General features: G+C 41.3%; 2 protein-coding genes and 1 pseudogene across 3 annotated transcripts; 1 reads left to right on the top strand and 2 right to left on the bottom strand.

Annotated features, from left to right (window-relative positions):
* Positions 1-4,531: 4,531 nt before the first annotated feature.
* On the top strand, positions 4,532-12,896 carry LOC306876887 (kelch-like protein 9; the record flags this gene model as incomplete). Its single annotated transcript, XM_079428335.1, has 4 exons — positions 4,532-5,984; positions 6,172-7,111; positions 7,192-7,362; positions 12,374-12,896. The coding sequence occupies 4 exons, from the start codon at positions 4,532-4,534 to the stop codon at positions 12,894-12,896; spliced, it is 3,087 nt and encodes a 1,028-aa protein (XP_079284461.1).
* An 821-nt stretch (positions 12,897-13,717) lies between these two features.
* LOC306876895 (complement C1q-like protein 4) lies at positions 13,718-14,626 on the bottom strand (annotated as a pseudogene). Its single transcript has 3 exons — positions 14,418-14,626; positions 14,118-14,252; positions 13,718-14,001 (listed from the first exon to the last, which is right to left on the bottom strand). The product of its transcript is annotated as a complement C1q-like protein 4 (transcript).
* A 6,628-nt stretch (positions 14,627-21,254) lies between these two features.
* Positions 21,255-26,515, bottom strand: LOC306878749 (kelch-like protein 33; the record flags this gene model as incomplete). The annotated part of the gene is made up of 4 exons (XM_079431262.1): positions 21,255-21,774; positions 22,102-22,272; positions 23,338-24,286; positions 25,792-26,515. 4 exons carry the CDS (start codon positions 26,513-26,515, stop codon positions 21,255-21,257), a joined length of 2,364 nt encoding a protein of 787 aa, XP_079287388.1.
* Positions 26,516-26,588: the final 73 nt, after the last annotated feature.

The following is a 26,588-nucleotide window of genomic DNA, read 5'->3' on the forward strand; positions in this document are numbered from 1 at the left end:
CGCGAGTGAGTGCGGTGTCACGTTCCTCCGCGACACCCACAGTGAACGGAGAGCCCACACACAGCAAGGCATAATCCATGAACTGCGCGAGTGACGAACGCGGACCCTCTTTAAAGAGTTTAGTTCTGAGCGGTTGATTAAGGCCATCCCCAAACAGATCGATCAAAAAACAGTCCGGCAAATCAGAGTCATTAGCTAATGTTAAAAATTCCTCGATGCACTCCTCAAGTGATCGGGTACCCTGCTTAAACCGTAACAAAAGAAAAGCGATGTCCATACCATTCTCCTGATCTTCTGAAAAGCCGCTGGATCCTTGACTGGCCGAGTATTCTGTTACGGGGCTGACGAGACGTGAGACGTGCGGATCCATATGCAAGGCTTTATTATAAAACATGGTCAGAAACAGGCAGGGTCAGACAGTGGCAAACAGGTATGACAAGGGCAAGACACAGCAATCCGTGGAGCAAGCGTGGGTCGTCGATCAGCGAACAGTATCCAAAGGGGCAAGGCAGAGAGATGATCCAGAGACGAGAGCAATAATCCAAACGGGGAGCGAACAGAGTCCAAACGGCAGAGGCGAAGTGTAAATCCAGGAAAACACGGGCAGGGTCAGACACGGCAAGAAAGACAAGGCAAGACTAATACTAAGACTATGGCTCTGTAAAGTAGCTATCCCTGGGAGAGTGATAAATGCAAACAATACTCGGCCTCGATGCTGAGGAAGTCCATGGCTTATATAGTGTGTGTTTGGGTGATGGTGATTGCGAGATGGTTCTCAGGTGTGGGCGTGATCATTGTGAACAGCTGTGTATGAGTCCGTGTGGTGAACGAGTGACCTCTGGTGGCTAGTGAACGGAAGTGCATGGTCAGGATTCGTGACAACAACATAGACACATGACTTTGCAACAGGGGAGGTAATCCAGCTCCGGCAAGCAGCCATCCGGTCCTGCAGCCATTCTCGGCGCTGGTCACAGACCGCTTGTCAGACTGGCGGTACAAAGCGGCGAAGGCGAGGGATCGGGGTGGGGAGGTGAATGCATATATGTTCGTGTGTGTGTGTCTGTATTTAAGAGTTTGTGTGGAAGGGGGGAGGAACGCGAGAGCGTCTCACTGCAGAGCTCTTCCCGGGGGTTGTTTTTCCAACAGCGACCTTGGCCGAGGCCAGTTCTGGTTGAGGTAAATTTGAGGAAATCTGCAAATTCTTTTAGGAAATCTGTATATGGCCCTGGCGGTCTATACACAGTAGCCAGAGCAAGATATAGGAGATATTTCTTTTGCATATCTAACAGTGTAACATTAAGCAGAAGTATTTTGAATGAGTTAAACCTCCTGTATCCTGTTTTCTGAGTAACATTGAGAATATCACTATATATTGTTGCCACACCGCCGCCACGACCAGTCTGACAGGGCTCATGTTTATAACAGTAGCTTGGTGGTGTAGACTCATTTAGACCAAATATTAATTTGGTTTAAGCCAGGATTCAGTCAGGCAGAGTACATCAAAATTATTATCTGTGATCATTTCATTTAGAATAACTGCTTTGGGTGCGAGTGATCTAATATTTAGGAGCCCAAGCTTTAAAAATTGTTTTTGTTCATTTATTTTGCGTTTTTCTGGTTTAATCACGATGAGATTTTTTCTAGATCCTGCATTACATTTATATTTTGACCTCGCTATTCGGGGAACAGACACAGTCTGTATAGATAGGACAACGCAAGTACTTCTATCTTTTAAGTGGGTAGAACAAAAGACATCATAGCAGTTATTTGAGAGTTGGCTTACTAGTCAGATGGAGCGTAGCGTCCTGGAGATGTTGTCCGACAGGAGTTCCGCTCCGACTCTGCTGGGGTGCAGGCCATCAGCACGGAAAAGCCTAGGACGCTCCCAGAAAATATTCCAATTATTAACAAAGAGCAGTTTCTGTTCTTTATACCATGACAATAGCCATTCATTTAAAGCAAAAAGTCTACTGAACCTTTCGTATCCTCATCGATACGTGGGAAGCGGTCCTGACACGATGATCGTCATCGCGGGCGATGTGCTGCGTACTGTCTCGATCAGGCTCCTGTAGTCCCTCTTCAGTGTCTCCGTCTGCCGCAGCTTGGTGTCGTTAACCCCCACGTGCAGCACGACAGCACCGATGTTCTCATCGCCCTTCAGGATCGCTTGTATCTACGCAAAAACATCGAGAATACGAGCACCGGGGAAACAGTGAGTGTGCACTTCAGCTAACGTAGCACCGACGATCACAGCGTCGCGTTCCGTCTCGCAGAGGGGAGCGAAGCAGTTCCGGGTGGAGATCTTGAAGACCGGAGGCGGCGGAGGGGGAGAAGTCGTCGCCCGGGGCCTGGCTCGTGTCTTCCGCTACTGGTGCACCCTTGGTCCGTGGCGTCCTGGCGCCGGAGTGAAGGACATCTGGGAAGATCGCGTCGTGGGTGCACAGGGTCTGTGCATAGAAACACACGGAGTAGAGGTGGTGGGAGTGTTAGCAGCGTGCTATATACTTACCCCGGACTTGTGAGCATCAGCCCGGGATGTTTCCAGTGCAGCTCTCCACTCTCTCAGCTGGGCCTGCTTCTCCACCAGGTCACGGATCTGCTTCTCCACGGCCTCCAGCTCCAGCTGCACCGAATGCAACTCAAATGTGTCCTCACCTGCACTCAAAGGTAGACACAAATCCGCCATTTAAGCAAGTAACAGTGAAACAATGGTAATGTGTGTGAATAGAGTATTAGCAATCTAAGCGAGATTAGCGGCAGCCACGCTGCCGATGCAAACCGGCTATAAGCTACTAGCAGACTCGAGAAATCAAAATAAAACTAGTGATAACAAGGTGCTCTGATTGGTTTTGTTTTAGAATGCTATAGTGGATATATTCACACGTTATAGAAACGAAAATGATAGTGTATAAAATTGTTTTTAAGATGGAAAATAGACGATAAAGAATCAACTTGATGGAGCTCAAACTCAAAACATGCAGTCAATGGATGTATAAAGTTATGGATGTATAATGAAGCTCACGTGTATTTTCTCTGTTTATATTTATTTATTTATTTGTTGATTTCAGCACACAGTCGACTCATGGTCTGTAGGTGTTGCTGTGGCTTTACAAGAGGTTTGTTTGTCATTAAATATATGAGCACTAGTCCTTGCACTGAGAGCGAGAGAGAATGAATCACTCAAGTGCCACTGGACAATACAGAACAAGAGAGACGTGTCCTCGGAGATGCATGACTGACAGCTCTCTTGGCCAATGGCAGGGTCGTTATGAGCTTGACGAACCATTCATCCTTTAAATACTTCTAGTTGTTTGTTTTACCATTTTAAATCTCTTCAATAGATGTCATTTAACATCTAGGTGAAGTGTCCAGATCCAGATCCTTTTGGGGTGTTAATGCATTAATTAGTCAGGCTAATAGGGTCTTAGTATGAGCATATTCTCTCTGTCTGCCTTTCTGTGGCCTCTTGGCATCTCCAGCAGGTTTCCAGTCCAAGGCCGCCAGTGACATTTGTAGCTCTGTTTGTAGCTCTTCAAGCACCGCAGGTTTCCATCTGCTGTCTCGCGCATTCACGCTTCCCAAACATGGACAGACAAAAGACACGGAGAAGCCTAATGTACACATGAGCAGGGCTGTGTCTGCATGTGTGTATATTAGAAGAATAAAGACAGGCTATTATAACAATTTGTATTATTATTCTTTATATGCCTCAATAAATTTATGATAAAAAGGTTATGTTAAAAAAAAAAAAAAAAAACTTTTAACTTCCTTAAAAGATCTCAATGGGACAATGTTTGTGTATATTCAAACAGTAACAAACAGAACTGACATGTAGTTTTAAAACATTAAAACTAACGGAAAAACAACCAGATCATTTTGTCATAGGCAAATTACAAATGCATTATACAACAACGACAACTATAAAGTCTATAAATTGCTTGTTTCTATCTGCTCTGGGCTCCTTGACCCAGATAACATTCCCAGGCTGTGGAGGAGAAACTTGATTCTACTGACATGATCAGAATCTACTGCCTCAAGGCATCACATGCTCCCAGTACCCGCTCCAAAGTTTCTTATGGCCCAGAACTAAGCCAGAGACGGAGTCAAGGGCAGGAGCACGAAGATGTTACACTTTTTTTCCAAACCGAAAACAATATCAGATAAAGCACATCCACAAATCCATGTTGAAACAACTTGATTTAATAAACACATACAAGTCATTCAAACAGACAATAAATAAATACAATTTATTAATCACCACCAGACACTCATAAATATATAGAATGGCTGGATTATAAGCAGCAGGCCATTCTTAGATGCTTGAGGTGTGATCTTATTGAATGCTTGAGGTAAAAATAGCGTTATGTTTTGTGACCTCATGAGATACCGATCTATTTTGCATACCAGACTAAAGTACAAGATCCCACATCAACAGAGAGATTCAACACAAGTTAGGAAACAGATTTGATAGGACTTGTCCTGGTTTTTGAAGACAAGGAAGATTCTCTCAGGACAGTAAACGGAAGTCACAATGGCAGTAGATCAGCAAAAAAAGTGGAGAAGTTTGTGGAGATCAAGAGAGGATGACAGTTCGAGCAGTGACACTGGATGGATGAATGTGAGTGAAGAAGAGGAGGGTGAGGAGAATCCAGGGGAGGAAGATGAGCTGACAGAAGAACAGGATCCAAAGGAGCAGCAAGTAAATTCATGGGAAAGTGAGAAGACTGTTGATGACGATGAAGGATGTAGTGTTAGTTTTCCATTAATGCCTGCAAACAGTGACAGTGTTTTTGCTATGTGTAATGATAAAGCCGGTGATGAAGAGGATGTCAATAAATATGACAACAACAATAGCATTGACGCAGTATGCTGTAATAGTTTTCCTGTTACTGATAGTGGCAACTTACTGGATGTGTTCACAAATTTAGCTAATAATGATAAAGAGGATATAGATAAAAAAGATGACAAAAATAACAACGAAGAACATAGAAAAAGTTCATCTGTTATGTCCATAAACAGTGAAGGTTTAGTTGCTTCGCTTACAAATAATGAAGTCAATGAGGACAAGAGTGGATACAATATACATGTTGACATTAATGGCAATGAAGAATATATTAGGAGTTTACCTGTTATGTCTGCAAATTGTGACACTTATGTTGCCATGCCTGCACAAAATGATAAAAGCACTGACAAAGATTATGATAAATACGACAATGCTAATGAAAATGACTGTTTTGCTACTGCCTCCATCAGTACTCATGACATTGGTGTTTCTGAAAAATACTTAACATTTGGAGGTTTAACATTTAGAGATGGAGAGCAGCACATGGTGGACTACAGCACGGAACAGGAAGTGATAAATCAAGAGTTAGAGGAGGAGGATGAAGAAGAAGATGATGAATATGATGGAAGTAGCAGTTTTGAAGATTCTGAAGATGAGGATTGCGACATGTATCCCAAGAAGCTATACTCTGATCCAGCTTACCCAGGAGCGGTCTTCCAGGCTCTTGAGAACATGATGTTGTATTCGGTTCTCACTGACTTGACCCTCTTCACAGAGGATGGATACCAATTCCAGGTTCATTCCTTTGTCTTGGCTGCGGTCAGTTACCTTATTCAGACAAGACTCAGACAGAAGCCCAAACATGAGCAGTATATCTCTTTGTATATGGGTCCTGAGGTTCATGGTTCAGGGTTGGCAGCAGTGGTGGAGTTTGCCTATATGGGGAACATCAGCATTCTGAACAAAGGCAACATAGAATGGATTTGGTCTGCAGCTGTCAGCCTGGAAGCTCCGAGAATTCTAGAACTCTGCAAAGAGGAGGAAGAGAGAGAGGAGGACGAGACAAGAGGAAAGAAAGTAGACAGAAAAGAGATTTCTGCTGAGGAACATATGAAAATTAGTCTACAGCAAATCAGACAGATGTGGACACATAGAATGGGATGTGATGTGGAGCTTCAAGCAGAAGGAAGAGTGTTTCATGGTAAGAGATTTGGAAATATGGTAAAAGTGTGAGTTTCCTAAGCATGAAGCTAAATGCTCCCTCCATATCTTATACTTTTATACTTCTCTAGCTTTAGTATTAATTTCATGCCCTCTGCACTCTCAAAACTGCTTTATGTATGCATGTATGTATGTATGTATTTATGTATAATTCTGCCTTCATGAAGCTCACCGGGCGCTCCTGGCTGCTAGCAGCGACTACTTCAGAGGCATGTTTACCAGCGGTATGAAGGAAAGCCGACAGGAATCAGTGTCTCTGCTGTTAGTCGGGGCCGCCGAGTTTGAAGCCCTCCTGCACTACACCTACAGCGGGGCTCTTGCTCTTGGATGGGGCTGCGTGTTTGATTTCACCTGTACCTCTCTGCAATTACAGTTCCAGACTGCCTTCTCACTGTGCCTTAACTTCCTGGAACAAGAAATAGATGCTTATAGCTGCCTAGACGTAGCATCTTTTGCAGAGACCTATGGGATGGCGGACTTACTTGCACTGGCCGATGACTTTGTCTTGAGGCACTTTCAAAATGTGTCCGGCACTCCAAAGTTCCAAGATCTTCCTGTAGAGAAACTGAAGAAGTACCTTCAAAGTGATTCTCTCTGTGTTCCCTCGGAGTTGCCTGTGTTCAAAGCAGTCATGCGTTGGATTGAAGCCTTTCCCAGAAAGCGGACCAAACTTGCCAGGGAGCTGATGGGAAACATACAGTTTCCCCTCATGACCTTTAAGGAGTTCAAAGAAGTTAAGTCCATAACGTTGTGGCCGAGAATTGGTGCCAAAAGACTATATGATTCTCTCCTTGAGGAGTTCTGTTCCAGTTCTTCAGATGTTCAGTCAACTTTCAGGGCCTATATGCCTAAGGACACTCTAGTCCTTGTTGGGGGTGAGAGGATGACTGATAACTTTGACAAACGTAAACCCTGTATGGACATATGGTTTAGCAATTCCTTGAAGAACCATGTTGGACTGGTGAAGAAAATAGAGTGGAGAATGCTGGGAACTTTACCTGAGAAACCAAGATTCAGTCATGGAGTTGGGGTAATGAGGGGCAAGCTTTACGTAGTTGGCGGACGTCATTATTACGGCAAAATTGATACCATGAATTGCACCTACAGGTAAGATGTAACATGAGGACTCATCTATCTGACCTTGTCCAGGTTTGTGCTCTTACACTGTTGACCTCCTGTTCAACTAGGTACGACCCCATGCAAAATGTTTGGCAAAGATTGGCCGATATGAATGAGACAAGAGGCAGCTTCACTCTAGTTGTCCTGAATGGTAAAATATATGCTATTGGTGGAGAGAGGGACTCAGAGGTCAATATGGAGAGTGTGGAAGTTTACTGCCCCAACACAAATTCTTGGAGGTTAGTACAGTAAATGAATAGCAGAAGAAATGCATTTGTCATTTCTAAAAGGCATGCATGATTCTAGATCAACTTCATATTTTTGTTCAAATGAAAACCATGTTGTAAAGTCCATTCAGTGGGTTGTATGCTTTGTCTAATTTTCACAGCACATTTTCAAGAGTTTCTTAGTACGGCACGGCTTGGTTCGGTTCGGCTCGGTTTGCGTTTCCACTGCAGTTTAGTACCGCTTTAGAGTGGGCGGGATTATTCACATGTTGTTATATTTGCGCCACCTCTACTGCCGTGACTCCTGAAAAACTTTTTCATTCTACGTCGCTCCATCAAGCTCTCACTGGATTTACTCCTCGGCTATGAACGAGAGGAATGTCTGTACCTCCTCAACAGACAACGTAACAGCCATTTTTTGGTGCGATCATTCAAGGCTCATTCAAAGGTGCGCTCATTCAAAACAGTGGCATTCGATCCTTCGCTGGCTGTGCTGATTTAAATCTAGCAGGTCTGTTGTGTCTCGTGTCTCAAGTTCAGTGACGCAGGCAGTGACGATTTTCTCCAGCCAATCAGTTATCAGCAGAGTTTACACGTCACGTTTTGGTAATGGTACGGTTTACTTGGAACCTCATCCGAGGTGGCACTGAAAAAAGTACCCAGTGGAAAACCCCCAATGTGAACCATACCGAACTGTACTGTGCCGTACCATGCAGTGGAAAAGTGCCATAAGTGTTGTCAAAAGTATTGACTTCAGTACCAGTCGGTACTGACATTTAAAAAATGTGACGATACCAGCATTTCCCATGAGAAATTTGAACACTGTTGAGTGGATATTTCAACTCCTCTGCTTGGCAATTGTCTTTTCAACACTGTTGAAAAAAAACAGCATATGCTGGTCAGGTAAGTTTTGAAGCTTTGCTGCTGATTTGAGCTGGTTTAAGCTGGTCTTTAGCTGGTGCTAAGCAGGGCTCTGAACCGGTTCAAGGAACGAAAACGAAAACCGGAAACGAACGAAATTTTGACTGGAACAGAACCGGAAACAGAAACTAAATCAAATTTTATAGTTCCAAACAGAATCGAAAATTTGAAATGGCCATTAACCGGTTAATAAAGTTATTTTATCGTTCCATTTAATATTTAAAATTTGCTGTCAACCAATCACGAATTCAAGTAGTACAGACTATACAAATGTGATGCTGACGCATCCAGCGAGTGAAATGCCCGCCCGTGCTCAGCTGTGAACCCTAGTCGCAATGACAATGAATTCTGCTACCATCTGTTTTAATGGAAAATCTGACAGGGTAGCACAAATCGTCAGAACACCGGCGTTAGCGTTTATCCGACGTCAGTGTAAGATGGATTCAACAGATCTTACACACCAGCGGTGCTTCGATGAAAGTAAACGCCAATAAATAATATTTTAGTAGGCTATACGTCGAGAATATGGAAACATTTGGATTCGTGCCGAGTGAGAGAGGTAGGCATCAGTTTCACCTTTAATTTGTTTTTGGAATGACGTTTTTATAGCCTATAGGCTATCCTTAAGTTTAGAGGATTTGTTGTGGAGAGAAACTAATTACTGTGTTTATTAGGGATGTGCGGGTCTAGTCGACTAGTCGACTAAACGGTACAGCTCCTACTAGTCGACACTGAAAACAATAGTCGATTACACGAGAGAAAAAAAAAAAAAAACCAAAAAACATTTTATCATTCAAATTACCATCATTTTAACATTACATTTTAAAACATTTTAAATAAGTTAAAATAAAACTTTTGAAAAAGAATACATATCAAAATATTTAAATATTTTTAAAAGCATATCTGGGCAGAAACTACATTTTTACCTCAGACCTCTCATGCCTTGTCTTCACGTCAGTTGCGGCGAGCTTAGAATGACCACACGAAAGACCTATGCGTTAGCTTGGAGGCTAGCCAAAGCCAGCAATGTCAATCTTTCATACGTCGCTGCGGTCCGTGATCCCATGCACGCGATCTATTCTTCTAAACGAAGACCCACTTCGGTGGTGCTGCGGGATTTCCAGGCTCTTTTCGAAACTCTCTGCATGCCTGTGACTTCAGTTCCTGCCGAGCGAGTTTTTTTTTTGTTTTGTTTTTTCAAGTGCAGAATCGTCTAGTCCAGTCTTTCGCCAGACCACGTTAACAAATGTGCATGGAGTAAGTAAAACTAGCATGCTTTTGTTTTTAGACAATATAGCCAACATGAAGTAAATTTTTTAAAGCCATTTTAATGCTATTCCTAGATAAACGTTCCTATTTTTTTATACTTTTGTTTTTATATGTTGGCTAACTTTATATGAAAATGAAGAATTCTTTCAGTCTATTGATTGATTTTCCATTTCTGCATTGCTCCAGCCGATCTGAATAAATAAGCTATGCACCGGTTTATGTTGAATGTTAGAGCCCTGCAAAATTATTTTTATATTGTAGACATCTATCGATTAGTGATGAAAAAAAAAATCACCGCGCTGGTGGAAACAACAGGAGACCACACGACAGCAGCTCGATGGTGTTTAGTGTCCCGCAGCAGCAGCAGGTGACTTCAGCGCAGCGGAATAGTTCTGCGTTCAAATGCACGCAATAGGCTAAAGCTTGCTGCAAAACCCCAGCAAACATAACCATGAATGTGTCTGCGGGAAATAGTAAGGAGATATTTGAACTATTTACTAATAAACTAATGTTTTCTGAGTCCGTGTCGCAAGGATGAAGTTGCTGATCCTGACTCACCGTCTCCTCATTAGACGCGCCTTTAGATAGAAATGCATCTTTATTGATTATGATTAAGATTATAATAAAAGAGTTTTTGTTTTCAATTTTTTATTTCGTTAAGTGATAATTTAAAGCTTTCTATAGATATATTTATCATGTCTGTGAGGCATGTATTCGCTCAGTTTCGGTTTATTTTTATGAAGCGCTCCTGTTCAAGACGAGACGGCAGAAAGCACATCATGTTTGTTTTCTTTGTTTTATAAAATAACTACCTTTTGTTGGTATTGTGAGTGCGCACAAATACAAGTAGACCCTTTACAGGTCGGAATGATGTATTATTCTTACCTTTATCAAACAAACAAACAAACAAAAAATGACGGCGTAGGCTATTTTAATTTGTTTCCACTGAAAGCAATCCAAGTGTTTGCTGGTGCCTCCATGTCCTGCAGAGCGCGCTTTAGCTTCCACTCTCCGCACAAACTGAGATATAGGCTACACACATTATTATTATAGCAGGTTTAACGTTTAAACATTGTTATATACTTGAACTGTTTTAGTATATCTATAGATTTTATTTTAGGCAAGTCGTGATGATATGAGAAGGCTAAATTTATCAAACATAGGCTATGATCAGCTCATGCCGCTGGCCGCTTGGTCGTTACTTTAAAAAACTAAAATAACGTAGGCTATAGGCTATTTAATGAACAAAAATGCTCCCAACGTTTTTCTAAATTAACTTAATAAAAAAACAAAACGAAATATAATAATTTTGCCATTACACACAAAACGGAACTATTTTAATAGCCGAAACAGTAGTATAAACTGTTTTAGGAGAAGGGGGAAAAAAAGGGCTCGGGTTGGTAATTCTGATAAGCTGTGGGACGTGGGCCGGGCCTAGCCTGAGCGTCTCGGGCCAGGGCCGAGCTAGGGCCTAAATTTGAGGGCCGTGCAGGGCTCTGTTGAGTGTATGCTCTTTATTTTTTTCTGTTTAACGACCGCCTAATATTAAATGATGATAACGCCAGGCAAGCATAATCATGACCTATTTTTAGCAGAATTAATTGAGGGATTTGACAGTGTGATTCAAAGATTTAAGTATTTCAAGTGTAGGCTGTTATATAGACACATGCACTTTTTTTGCCATTTTTTGGGGGTTTCTAGCTTTTAGACTAGTCCACTAGTCGGATACAAAACTTCCGTTTAAATGACAGTCAAATTAGTCGTAGCGCACATCCCTAGTGTTTATAATGTTTGTAAACATTTTTGATTTACCGGCATTTTAGCCTACATCATTTCTGAATAATAGGCTAATAAAATGCAGGCTTAGCCTTTGCTTTTTTTTCCCTCAAAACATTTTATACAAGTAGCGTTTTTTTGTTTTTTTTACAATTTGCAGCAAACATCTTTAAAAAATTCTTTAATGTCTTTAAAGCATTAATAGATTTTTTTATTTTGTTTAGTAGCCTACATTTAGAAATGTAAAAATCTAGAAAAGATGATGCCGTATAGCCTATTAGCGCAGCGGATTAAGATACCATCTCTTTCTGTATTTTTTTATTTTTCTTTTTCTTTTTATTTTTGTGTAAAGAAAACACAGTACTTTATTATTATTATTATTATAGGCAAAGGCAATTTTAAAAATAACGGTATTAACCGTTATTTTTTCTACTCAAACCGGTTTCGGAACGGTAATAATACAGAGGAACGCAGGAACGGAAACGTTAAAATATCGATTCTGCTCGGAGTGAACCGATTGACATTTTTTTTCGTTTTCAAGCCCTAGTCCTAAGCAACTAGCTCCTGCTCAGGACCAGCTCATAACTAGTTTAAACTAGATCATGACAAGCTAAGGATCATCTTAAACCAGCTCAAACTAGCAACCATGCTTCAAAACATACCTAACCAGGATATTCAGTTTTTTTTCAACAGGGTAGATATGTCTGTGATTGGCTACAATGATCATTGCTTCGCGCTTTTCAAAGAGCACTTACACAGATACACATGGGAGCGTTTGAAAGCCACGTCTATCAACGGATCCATCAGCAAATCCCTAATATATCTGCTCATAGATGGTTCCTCTGATCAACGGTGCTCAAAACGCTTGCGGGAGATGCTGGTAATCACATTTTTTTACATTTCAGTTCCAACTGGTACCGAAGTCGGTACTTTTGACAACACTATTGCAAATGTACTGTGCAAGTCAAACTGTTCCTAATACCTACTGAGAACCATTCAAAGTGAGTGCTGTTGTCCTCCATTTAAAGGCTTTCTTTTTAATTCTCTCCTACTTCAGTTTTGTCCACCCATTAGGCCATGCTCTATGCTGTCACGCGGCCAGTGTATGGAACGACACAATCTTCCTATCAGGAGGCCTTAACAGTCAGTACCAGTGCCTGTCGTCTATGACCATTTACCACCCAGAACGAGGATCCATTAACCTGGCTGAAATGACACATGATAGAGCCCTGCACTGCATGGAGACCCTAGGTGACCGTTTATATGTGGCAGGAGGGGTTTCATGTGAAGCTGATGGCAATCTGGTAGATCAATTAGCCTGTGAGGTCTATGACCCCGTGGCCAACTCCTGGAGTGTGATTATGCCATTCCCAGTGCCACATGTTGGGTCAGCATCAGCGGTCTTAGAGGGGAAGCTCTACATAATCGGAGGCTACTGCCAGGAGGACTACAGTGATACCAAAACAGTGCACCGCTATGATCCTGCAACAGAACGCTGGGAGAACATGAGTGTGACACCAGGCCCGAACACATACATAGCTGCCTGTGTGCTGCCCATACCAGCTCATCTTAGACAATAAGAGGGGGATAGCTTGAATAAAATACATTGTTGCATTGTGCCTTATCTCCACCTCATGGCAAGAAATTAATTAATTATTAAAAATAAATAAATAAAATGTTCAGCTTGGGGCAAAAGATGCTGTTCACTATATATATATATATATATATATATATATATATAGATATGGATAGATAGATAGATAGATAGATAGATAGATAGATAGATAGATTATGTACTATAAAATACACTGTACGATTAATGAGCAGGAGAAAGCAAGATAATGTAGATTCCATTGTTGTTTAAAACAAAGGGAAATTGTTTATCTCTACTGTGTTCATTTATTTATTGTTTTAAAGTGCGTTATTGTCAACATGGTTTTCACTTTTACAAATTGAAGATCAGACTTACTTTCTCTGTCACAAATACTCTCAACCAAGCTTTGTTTTTATTTAACCCAGAATATTTATATGACTAGTGTTTTGTGTGCATGGATTTACGGAACTGTTCTTTGACGACAAATTTGTTAGTTTGCCATCATTAAGTTGCCATCTAGGAACATACTCAAGTAAAAAAATAAAATAAAAAAGGAAGATGTTTAGTTTGTAGCTTTATATAAAACAATAGAAGTCTATGATAAGTCCTCATTTGGATAGCCAAGTAATGAATGAAAAGTATTGTTCCATAGAAGTGTATAGGAGGACTCTTGTTTTTGTCTGTATGAAACAGTGACCTTTTAACTACATGTATACATTATTAACACAACAAAGAAACATAAGCTATGTTTTCAGGAGTTTTAAACAATTCTTTTTAACATTTTACTAAATAATTCACACATACAAATTATACAGAAGTAGAATCCAGTGGGTAAAGCAGGTAGCCTGTGAAAGTGGAATAGTTGTGCCGTGGATCCACAAAAATCCAGGATCTGATCCACAGCCTCATGTGAACCTCTTCACCAACATCCAGCTCCATCACGGCTCCACTGGACTTTTGGTCATTGCGCTCACCAGAGTTATATTCGTATGAAGACACAAATCCTACCGTGCCTTTAAAGATGCTCAGACCCATATCATGGGAGGAAAACCTGAAGTAATACACACCTTTTACAGGCGCTGTGAACACTCCTGCAAAAGACAAATAAGCAAATATCTCAATACTACAAATTAAACCGTGTTAAAAATTCAATGATCAAATTATTAATTTTTCAAATGACAGAAACTCAAACTTAAAATGCAGAAACCTGTGACAGGGTCATATGCATTGCCAATGTTGGTTAGGACTTTATCAAAGATGAGCTTGGTCTCCGCACTAAAAGGCCCTCGGTGTGTATTCCCTGTATTTGACATGGATGCAGTGAATACCACTTTAGGACTCTCTATTATTGGAGACAAATGGTTAGTTTAAGCAGTAAATAAAGCTAGAAAATGCAATGCAAAATTCTAAAGTGGTTGCAAAACATTGCTATGTAGTTTCTGTGGTTACGAACTCAAGTTCAAAGCTCAAAAATGCATATAAATGTGAAACAAACCAGCGAATGCACCTTTCATCTGTTTCTGCAGATCCTGAACCAAGCTTTTCTGCTCTGTGAGTTCATTTTTAGCAGCGTTTAGATCCACTGTCAGCCCATTAACTGAAGCTTTAAGCTCCTTCAACTCAAGAGTAGATATTCACCACAGGAGTCATACTATCCTCATCCTGTGCAATGCAGGAACTTAATACTGAGATTAAGAAAAGCTAAAATAAAGCCATGACTGTTTCTCTTGTGCTATAGAGAGGAGTGGAGGTCTACAGTCGCTGTGCTTCTTATCTTTATAGAGCTAATCTTGGTTAATGATTAAGAATTTGGAGTTTTTAGATCACAAGATGTACCGCTTATACCTGAGGAAAAAACACATTTTGAGTAATTGATAGCAAAAGTTTCTAGAATTGCACAAGCAAATGTCCATTATTCAGCTGTAGTCTACAAACTACTCAACTCATATATACGTCCAGTGTTTAAATCCTATTAAATCAGACTAATTTTTCACTTGATATTGGTGTAAAAGATGTAAATGTGATACAGCAGTTATCCTGTGAAAAAAGTTTGGTTGTTTCAATTAAATATTTATTTACATAAGTCCTTTCTAAATGTCATCTCTTTGGATTGACATAATTTACTTGATAGACACAAGACATAGTTGAACAATTGAATATACATGACACGATCAAAATTCAGCGATAACTAAAGTAGCTTCCATTTAAGTCAATTGCAATTCATACACTCTCATTAATAAGGCTATTCTTTTTTATATAAAGATTAAAACGTACTTTGCTCAGAGCTCATAGTGTAAGCTACAAATATTTTGAATCTGTAATGCACAAACAAATTCAAAACATTTCATAGTAAAATACAAATGCCATTGTACATTTTTAACACAAAACTATATTAAAGAAAAATAGTTTGGCACTTGTGGACACTTCTGAAAACAAATACATAGACAACACATACAACAACACAGGATAGCCATGCTATGTCTCTATGATCAGACATGACCATGAACAGAAGTAAACAAAGTTAAAATACTGGTGCACAGGACTGGCAACATAAAAATGAGGTCACCCCTATTTTGGAAGGAAAGGCTTTAGGGTCACTCCATGTCAAATCAATCAGAGGTCACCAGCTCAAATGTTTGATTTTACAGTTTTGTTTTGTTTTTTCTGAAGAAAGATAAACATGTTTAGTGATGAGATATTAAAATATTAAATGTCATGGATGAATATTTACTGAGTAATCCACTTTTTTGAAGAGGAGGGTCAAAATGGCAATTTTCACCTGAGATTCAGAGACAAATTGCAGGGGGGTAAAAATGACTTCAGAAAGATGGCAGCATCATAATGTTACTTTTGTGCAGAGATTTGTCAGTCTATTATTAAAATCTGTTGACTTTAGCAAACTTTGTAGCACTTTTCAAGTTTTTTTTTTTCCAAAGTTTGCAGGCCTCTAATAAGAGTATTAAAGATATCTTAATGCCATTTTAGATTTTGAGACTTAACAAACTTTTATTTTGATGTCTTCATTTTAAGTTCCTGTATTGTTCAGTTCCAGAGCTATTGGAATTTCAATATGGCTCCAGTAGTAAATTGTACACATTTTCAGTGGTCAAAACTCAAATGTGGGTCCATTTGCAAAAATACGATACTTGTTTTCTTTTAAAGTGGAATGTCTGAAGAGCAAACAATGTTGAAACTAGAAATGTACCTTGTTCCCTTCTATCAAAACAACTGCATCGAACACCTGTCCAAGTGCCATTAATATTCTTTTTCCAAAGTCTGTGTGCCTATAACTCAATAAGTCTTAAAGATATTGCAATATGATTTTAGATTCTAGTTCTTAATAAACTTTTCTTTTGGAATCTTCATTTTCAAGGCCCTACATGATTCAGTCGCTAAAATAGGGGGTCTCTTTGAGGCTCCAGATTGTGGAATATTACCCATTTTCAGTGGTAAAAAACTAATTTTGGTCACTTACAGTTTTTACTTATTTAAATTAAAGAACAATGTCTGAAGAATAAATAATACTGAAATTAGAATTGTATCTTGTTTCCCTCTATCAAAACAATATGTATAAAACATACCTGTCAGAGTGCTTAAAATACACTGAAATGGACAAGCTGAGGCACATTACCTATCTTTCTGTAGTCTAGTCATAAGATTCTATATTTGAATCAGTTTCAGGGCTATTTTGAAGAAGGGATTTTGTCCATTTTAACAACCTCTGAAGCTACCAGGAGTTCAGATATGCAGTATTGAAAAATGCTTGAATCAAATCCCACACCTATTAGGGAAAAGTGGCTGCTTTTACCACACATTGCATTCACATCAATAAACCGAGATCTTTCCTCCTCTGGATTAACTTGGAATTCATTTTTCTTTTTTTATTGTTATATAATGTGAAACTTCATCAGATCACTACTTATCTACTGCTAAAGGGCATATTTGGCAGAATCACTGATAGTACCTCAAACAATTAATGTCTCTCACACTTGAAATAATTAACACTGGGTAATTATAAACCCCAGGTAAATGCAATCCTGGGTAATCTTATTTTACTTTCCACACTGTTCATACTTTACCTAGAGTTAACAATTAATCCTGGTCATTCATACTATTCCTTTGAATGAGACATTAAACTGAGGTCCTGACTCTCTGTGGTCATTAAAAATCCCAAGGCAGTTTTTGTAAAGAGCAGGGGTGTAATCCCGGTGTCCAGGCCAAAGATGTTTACCTCTCTCCACTGGCCTTTGTCAATCATGGCCTCCTAATAATCCCCATTCATTGAACTGGCTCCATCACTCCCTCCCCTCTACACCTGTAGCTCGTGTGTGGTGAGCGCACTGGCGCCGTTGTGCTGTGGCTGCCGTCACATCAACCAAGTGGATGCTCCACACTGGTGGTGCTTGAGGAGATGAGGACACGCACACGCACACACACACATACATGTATAGCATGTTATTACCTTGTTACTTAATAAATATCAACTGTATGCAAATACAGTGCAGCCGGAGTCCGTCCCAGCGCACTCTCTCCAGAACTCCGGGGAGCAGAGCAATCGGGGGAAAGGCATAAAGACGAAGCCTCGGCCACGTCTGTACCATGGCATCCAGCCCCTCGAAGCTGGATGACGTAGAGAGTACCAGAGGGGACACTGCGCTGTCTGAGTGGCGAAGAGGTCCACCTGAACCTGGCCAAACGCTCTCCAGATCTGCTTCACCACCTCGGTGTGAAGCATCCATTCCCCGGATAACAGCCCCTGCCTCGACAGGGTGTCTGCTCACACATGCTAACCCAGACGCTCAGAAGGGAGCGGCATGCTCAAGGTGACCCTCTAAGTTGAGGGAACAATGCCAGCTCGACCAACAGGAGAGCCGGGAGGAAACAGCATGCTCATAGGCGATCCTCTAAAGTGAGGGGAGCAATGCTAGCTCTACCAAGGCAGAGCTCTGGAGAGCGGATCACTTAACTCTCAGCATGAGAGGGAACTCAGACGCTCAGAAGGGAGCGGCATGCTCAAGGTGACCCTCTAAGTTGAGGGGAACAATGCAAGCTCGACCAACAGGAGAGCCGGGAGAAAGCAGCATGCTCATAGGTGATCCTCTAAAGTGAGGGGAGCAATGCTAGCTCTACCAAGGCAGAGCTCTGGAGAGCGGAGCACTTAACTCTCAGCATGAGAGGGAACTCAAACGCTCAGAAGGGAGCGGCATGCTCAAGGTGACCCTCAAAGTTGAGGGGAGCAATGCCAGCTTGACCAACCAGGAGAGCTCAGCCTCATAGCCCACGCAGGGATCTGGTGCGCCATCCTGTACAGGGGGCGCAAACAGCAGACCTCCTTGGTGGTTGCTATAAGAGACCACCGATGTGTTGTCAGTGCGAACTAACACATGGCAACCCGAGCGGCTAGCCCTGAAGCGGCGCAGCGGCAGGGAATGACCGAACTAGCTGCTCTAGAGACCCCCAAAGGGGTGGCGAGCATCTCAGCTCCGCTACGGTACCGGGCGGAAAAGACTGAGATGTATGCTCGCTGGAGACCGCTGCGCCCTGAAGCACCATAGGTGGCAGGGTTGGCAGAACGATCTCCTTAGGGCACTGGGGGAAGATGAGCACCGTACGCTGCGGTGAATCGTGCTCTACCCCAGAGGGTCTACCCTCATGAGCCCTGATCCCACTCACATCAGGGCTTCTTGGCCGAAGACCTCTTCGCCTGCTTGGCTGGGAGGTCCTTGACTGCGCACCCTTCTTACCGCCCCGACCCGCTCCAGCGGGGGCGAGCTTGCCTATACGAGGAGCCAGCACGTTGCAGGGGCTGCTCTCGCCCAGAACCCCCGTGAGCTAGAGAGCGGCGAGGGAGAAACCCCCACCCTTATCCAACTCCTTGAGCAGGTCAGCCTGGCATGCCCGCAACACCACCATGGTGTGCAGACATAAGCCAACCCGACCTGCTGCAGCGTACCCCTTGCCTTCAGAGACGACGCAGTGTCAGGGGACAGATAGCTCGCAAGCGTCTGTTCCACGCGCGGCATCGCTCTGTGACCGCGCTCACTCATCCCCATCACATTACCGTAGTAATCAAAAGAGGGGCTGAAGAGGTGGGCCGAATTGTTTTCCCTACGACCTCGACACCTCAGTGTGGAGGTCGGGGAAAAAAAGGCAGGCTCGATGTGGAGGCAAGTCTGAAACCGCAGAAAATGCAGAAAACCCTCTCTGCGGTTCGACAAGCCACTCCACAAGCTCCTCATATTGGGGTGACAGAGTGGGAGCAACATGCTCGACGCTTCCCATGTCAACCTCCTCGGAGGAAGACACGAGAAACGCAGATGCTGCTGCCCGAGGGGAAGTAACTGTGAGGCGGGCTTCCGAACTCGAGGAGCGGTCATGGGATCAGACAGGTGAGGATGGAGATAGAGACTCGCTCGTCTCCGATCCCTCCATCAGATCCCGCCGCGAACCCCACGAGCGCCGCCTACGCTCCGTCTCAGCGGAAGCGGACAGCACCGTGGGGAACACCAACACACACAAGCTGTGTGTATCCCCCGCATACACAAAAAAACATCTGCAGGGAGGAACATACAGTATTGCGCTTCTCCCATATTCCAAGCCTTAAACTGGCTCTTCTTAGCCATAGCTAAAGACAGACAACAGTAAATAAGACTGACAGACACACAGAGCGCTTGCTGAATGACAGAAAGCTGACGCCGGTTTCACCGCATGCGCTTTTATACCAGCTGGTCATTACGTCACCTCGCCCGTGACGTCCCTCCCATCCATTGGACAGATTTCATTGGTATTCACAGCCGGTTATGCTGTAGGCGTTCCCCAAAGCGTCTCCTGACGCAGCTCGAGTTCCTGAAGAGGAACAAGATACATCTCTAGTTTCAGCATTATTTGTTCTTCAGACGTTCCTCTTTAAAATAAAAGAAGTATCATATTTTTGCAAATTGACCCACATTTGGTTTTTGACCACTGAAAATGTGTTCAATTTAATTATTTATACCAGGAGTCATATTGAGATCCCAATATCTCAGGAACCAAAACATAATGGGCCGTAAAAATGTACATGCCAACAGACAAGTTTGTTAACCCTTACCAAAAAGTAGTATACTTCAAGTTTATTTTAAGTATGCTTAAGTAAAGTTCAAGTATATTTTAAGTATACTTTATGTACACTGAACAAAATTATAAACTCAACACTTTTTTTTTTTGCCTCCGTTTTTCATGAGCTGAACTCAAAGATCTAAGACCTTTTTCTATGTACACAAAAGGCCTATTTCTCTCAAATATTGTTCACAAATCTGTCTAAATCTGTGTTAGTGAGCACTTCTCCTTTGCCGAGATAATCCATCCACCTCTCAGGTGTGGCATATCAAGATGCTGATTAGACAGCATGATTATTGCACATGTGTGCCTTAGGCTGGCCACAATAAAAGGCCACTCTAAAAATACTTCCGCATGTAATCTAACACCATCATCTGACATAAAACAGCTTCAAAACTGTGTAACGTTATGACACAAGATTTTTTAATTTTTGCAAATTCTGTACACAAGTTGTGTACTAGTGCCCCCTACCATATAACAATTAAAACACAGATTGTAGGAGCACAAATATAGCTCAAATATATTTAGACTTTTTGTAAGTATAAGTGAAGTATACTTAAATGTAATTTTAAGTATATTCCTGAGAAGTACATAAAGCCCATTGCTGAGAAGTACATAAAAAGTATACATTCCTATTTTTAAGTTTAAAAGAAGTATACAAATAGCACACTTGAATAAACTTCTGACACAAAATCTAGAAGGGCAATAAGATATCTTTAATACTTCTTGAGGTACAGGCCTGCAAACTTTGGAGAAAAACAAAAAAAAAACTTTAAAAGTGCTGTTCTCATTTTTTAATGGTCACCATTGGCACATAATGCAACAAAGTCTTCTAAAGTCAATAGATTTTACTAACAGACCTACCGATATCTATGTAAAATTGACATTATGATGCTGCCATCTTTCTGAAGTCATTTTTACCCCCCTGTAATTTGACTCTGAATCTCACGTGAAAATTGCCATTTTGACCTCCCTCTACTATATCGTGGAATATTCAGTAAATATTCATCCATGACATTTAATATTTTGGCTTTCATCACTATACATGTCTGTCTTTCTTCATAAAAAATATTAGCAAAATCAAAAATTTGAGCCGGGGACCTCTGGTTGAGTTGTCACGGAATGACCCAGCACTTATGAGTTTACAGACGGTCTCTTACAAGGCAGCTCTCTATGTAGACAGAAAGGCATCTCACTAGATTTTTTAAGCTGTTCAAATAAAGCTGACCAACATGTGTTCATCTTGTTCTCATTTTCTGACGTGATCAGGCAGATGAAGGAGGCATGCACGTATATCTATGACGGGACCAGGCATCTTTCCCATGCTCTCCCATCTCTGAGTCACAGGGTCATAGCGATGAGTGAGCCTGGCCTCGCTGTAGTCTTCCTGGCAATAACCGCCTAGAATATACAGCCTCTCCTCCAGAACAGTAGAGGCCGCGCCGACATGGGGAATGGGGAGAGGAATGAACACTGTCCAGGTGTCGCGAACAGGGTTGTACATCTCACAGACTAGTTGATCTGTGTAGTACTTCCGGAGGTTGCACACCCCGCCAGCTACGTAGAAGTGGTTTTTCAGGCTCTCCATGCAGTGCTGTGCCCGGTCGTGGGTCATCTCAGCGAGGTATGTGGTTCCTCTCTCTGGGTGGTAGAGGAACATGGACACCAGGCATTCGTACTTGCAGTTGAAGCCTCCTGAGATGAAGATCTCGCCTCCCCAGACGGTGGCAGCATGACCACTCAAGGCTTGGTCCAAAGGATGGCAGAAGCTGATCCATAGAACAGAAAAGTCCATATTTAATAGCTCTATTTGTGTCTGTTTTATTTCTCCCCAAAATTTTAGAAGAAAATAATGAGACAAAGGTGAAAGACCAACATTATTTTCTCCAAACAGACCAATGATTCTCCAAAGAGCATCCTTAATTTAAAGGTATATTGTTGTGCTTCTAAGAGCCACTAGGTGTCAGTCAGTTCATTCATTCTTTGCATTGCTTTTGCATTTTCACAATAAACAGGCAGTCAGTTCATTATTATAAAGGATTTTTTTAATAAATTATTAGCTTACTCTTTTATCTTGTTTTACCTCCTCCTCTTACCTCCAGGAATCTGTTGCTGGTGAGTATTTTTCCACACTGTCAAGATTTGTGTTGATGTCTTTGTCTCCTCCGACAGCATACAGGCCGTCTCCACTCACCACCAGCGTAAAGTTACTCCTCAGTTCATGAAGATCTGCCAGCCTTTTCCAGTGGTCTCTCTCAGGGTCGTACCTGTTGATGTAGATGTGCAGGTGTCGTTAGACAAAAAGAACCAGTGAAAACAGGTGAAGAAATATAAATAAATACATGCTGACATGGAAAATGTATTTACATTAGTGCTGTCAAAAAAAGTAATTAATCACACTTTTTTTCTAAAATTAATCATGATTAATTGCAATTAAATCCCATCTTACATTAACGTTTTTTTTTTTAAATATAATTTTTTATTGAAATAATTTCACATTCAATCTTCCAATTATTGTAGAAACAACAAAGGCAGTATATTTTAAATATTTGTTTAATAGCATATTTTTTATGATTGAATGCAAATATCACTGATACCAGAACTACCAATGTCTCTATGAAATTGCCCCCCCCCCAATATTTTAACCATTGACTATATGTTATGACTATACTAACTTTACAGTATAATTGAGAGCTAATTTGAACTTTTTTTGAATAAAATTGAATAAAGTTATCAAACACTAAATTCTAAATTAAATATAGATGGAACTTTAAAGCTACAAATGTTATTGACTTCATATTTGTTTTCTAATTTTGACAGCATTAATTTATTTTTGTTTTTAGCTAAATGAATAGAACTTGACTTAAAGACACCATTAAACCGTATATTTGACTTAAAAATGAACTAAATATATAATTTATTTTATTATTATAATAATTAAATCTATAACTGAAAAAATAATTTAAAAATAATAAACTTATAGACATATGTAAAGAAATCCATTCAAAATAATAATCAAAACTAAAATATGATCCTAAAACCACACTGACAAAATCAATTTTCTTTTCAGTCATGAATAGACAGTACACCTCATAAACAATGCATGAATATTGCATGTGGATCTCTTTTTTTTCCAGAACAAATGTTACTTTCCTGGCTGTTTTGTTGATTGATTGATTGATTGATTGATTTCCAGTATTTTGCATTTCAGCCTAGCAAAACCATGATTTGCTACTCGCTAACTTATGTAACTAATTTATATGAGCCCATGTCAATAGACATGGACAACACGCCACAAGAGTGCAGTTTTGATTTCTTGGCCATTACTTTACCTGTAAACAGATTTCATGGTGTCAGTCTTTGCGTAGAAGTGGCAGCCTCCAGCTACATATAGTTGACCATCGAGGACCCCAATGCCGTGTCTAAATCTGGCCTGATCTGGCATTTCTCCTAGCAACCTCCACTCAATCTCCTTCACAAGGCCTGTTCCGCTTCTCAGAGAGTTAGCAAACCAGAGCTGCTTGCTTGGAAGCCGATGACCCATGTCTGGATGCAGCTCATCACCTCCGACCAAAACCAGGGCGTCTTTGGGATGACGCACACGTTTCCTCGCCACACAGTCTGAGATGCCAAATCCAAACTCCTTCAGCGCTGATTTGTAGAGTTCAACCTCAATGTCTCCACTGCATTCCATGGTCAGGTTCACGGCGCGAACCTCTCGAAATTCTCGGAAGGTCATGAATGGAAAACGCACAGCTTGCATGAGCTCTTCGGCCTGCGGGAGCCGTTCGGTGGGATCCGCTTCCACCCAAGTGACGACCGCTCGGAAAACTGCCAGCTCCGATGGGGTGGACAACGCGTCGCATCGGAGGAACTGCAGAAGCTTCTCGGCCGGGAGGTCCTGAAACTTTGGGGTGGCAGATATTTCTTGGAAGTGTCTGAGAACAAAATCCTCAGCGAGCTCCATCAATTCAGCCATCCCATAGGCCTCTGCGAAAGACGCCACGTCCAGGCAGTTGTGGACGTCCATTTCTTGCTCCAGGAACTGAATGCAGAGCGAGATAGCTGGCTGAAACTGAAACTGGAGCGAGGTACAGGCGAGTTCGAACACGCAGCCCCATCCGAGCACCAGAGCACCGCTGTAGGCGCAGTGCAGGAGGGCCTCGAGCTCAGCGGCTCCAATTAACAGTAGAGACACAGACTCCTGCTGGCTTTCCCTCATACCGCTGGTAAACATGCCTCTGAAGTAGTCGCTGCTGGCTGCCAGGAGCACCCGGTGAGCTTCACGAGGCAAAGAATTGAGTCAGCAATGTTTAAGAACAACATATAATTGATTTACTTAAACTACTGTTCTCTTTTTTTGCGGCTTGAGGTCAGCAGTTTACAAAATGGAGGGAAAATGGTTGCCAAGGACCAAGGAGTCAAGGACCTCCCAGCCAAATTTTACATTTTTAAAACATTCAAATTTGAGTAATGCATGGCTGGAATGGAATCAAAAGGTTTGTAAAGTCACTGACTTAACTGTCTCTGTTCTTCACTTTTAAACTTATGTTGTCTTTTTCTACAGCTCTATGAAACTCGATAAAGCCTAGCTGTTGACTAAACATTGTCGTGTTGTCATTTTCTTCTGTTCAAATTAAGATTTGTCATATGTTCAGAACATTCAAATTTAAATAATGTATGGAATGGAATTAAAAGGTTTGTGTCATTGACATAACATTTTTCTCTACCTCTGTTCTTCACTTTTAAACATTTTAATCCCTACAGCAGCAGACAAAATGTAGCAAAATAAGTGGTCATCATTTTCTTTTCCTGTTCAAATTCAAATTTTCAAAACTTTTTTTCTCTACCTGTTGTTCACTTTTAAGCTATTGTTGTCTTTGTGACAAAATGGAGGGGAAAATGGTTGTCATTTTCTCATGTTCAAATTCAGATTTCAAATGTTCACAATGTTCCGATTTGAATAATGGAGTGTAATTAAAACATTTGTGAAGTCACTAAAACATTTTTTTTTCCTTTTTTTTTCTCTCAACCTCTGGTCTTCTCTTTTATTTAACTAGAGATATATTTTTCTAATGCTTGATAAAAGTCAAGTCTAGCAGTTGACAAAATGGAGGGAAAATTTTTGGATTTTTTATAAAAATTCAAAGCATTCAAATGTCAAATAATGGCGGCAATGGAATATAATTATTTTCTCTACCTCTGGTTTTCAGCTTTTAACTATTGTTGCCTTTTCTACAGCTTGTTAAAAGCCAAGCTGAGCAGCTGACAAAATGGAGGAGGAGGGCATTTGTCATTTTCTTCTATTCAAATTTGAATTTCAAATTTTCAAAACATTCAGATTTGAATAATGGATTGAATGTAATGGAATCTAAAGGTTTGTGAAGTCAAGGGAGGGAAACAGGTGGTTTGTGAACTCAAGGAAGGGAAATCGGCCATCCTTTTATTCTGTTCAAATTAAAATTTCAAATGTTCAGAAAATTCAGATCGGAATAATGGATTTAATGAAATGAAGAGAACTCAGCAACCACATGGCAATATACTGGCAAACACCCAAACATGGGCTTTCCTGTAGCTCAAATAGTAGAGCATGGCGCTAGCAATGTCAAGGTCATGGGTTCGATTCCCAGGGAAAGCAAGAGCTGATAAAATGTAAAAAAAAACAAAAACTGTAACTTGAATGCAATGTAAGTCGCTCTGGATAAAAGCGTCTGCTAAATGCGTAAATGTATGTGGGTTATCTAGTCATGTTTTTTTTCATGTTACAGTGTGTCTAGGTGGCTTACCATGGAAAACAGCTCCTTCTGCAACCAGTTCTACATCACACCCCACTCTTTTGGCCCATAAGTCCTGCATGGACTGCAGGCTGACCTTCATTTGCTCTTCCGCTGAGATCTTTCTCAGATTTTCTTCCTTGTTACCTCCATCTTCCTCCACTTTGAAAAGCTCCAGGACTCTTGGAGCTCCCAGACTAACAGCTGCAGTCTGAATCTGCATCATGTTGTCTTTGTTCAGATTGGTGATGGCTCCAGTGTAGGCAAACTCCACCACTGCAGCCAAAGCAGAACCATTAACCTCAGGACCTAATCTCAGAGACATCTCCTTTTCATCTCCATCCCTCTCCTGGAGCTTTTCCTGGATGGCGGAGCTCACTGCAGCCATGACAAGCAAGTGAACGTGGAGGCTCAGCTTGTCCTCGGTGCTCAAGATCAGGTCAGTGAGGACGTTCTCCATCTTCATCTCCTCCAGAGTCTGGAAGAGCTCACTTGGGTAACTTTGCCTATGGTACCTTTGCACTTCATCTTCTTCCACATTATCACCCTCATTCTCCTTTTCCGCCTCCTTTTTCATTCCTATCCTGCTGTCGTTGTAGGACACAATCCATTTTAGCTTCCTGTTCTCCTCCTCAAACTTCTCTCCTCCTTCTTCTATCATCCTTTTCCTGCGCTCTTTCTCTCGTCTCCAGCGTTCCTCCCATTCCATGGGCAGATATTTTCTTGTAAATTCCATTAGAAAAGCGTCTTTGGTGTTCTTGTCTGGGTTTTATTCTTGTTTTAGCAATGCTTCTCCTTATTGTTAATCT

This window comes from Barbus barbus (genome assembly GCF_936440315.1).
Source record: "Barbus barbus genome assembly, chromosome: 2".
Lineage (NCBI taxonomy): Eukaryota > Metazoa > Chordata > Actinopteri > Cypriniformes > Cyprinidae > Barbus > Barbus barbus.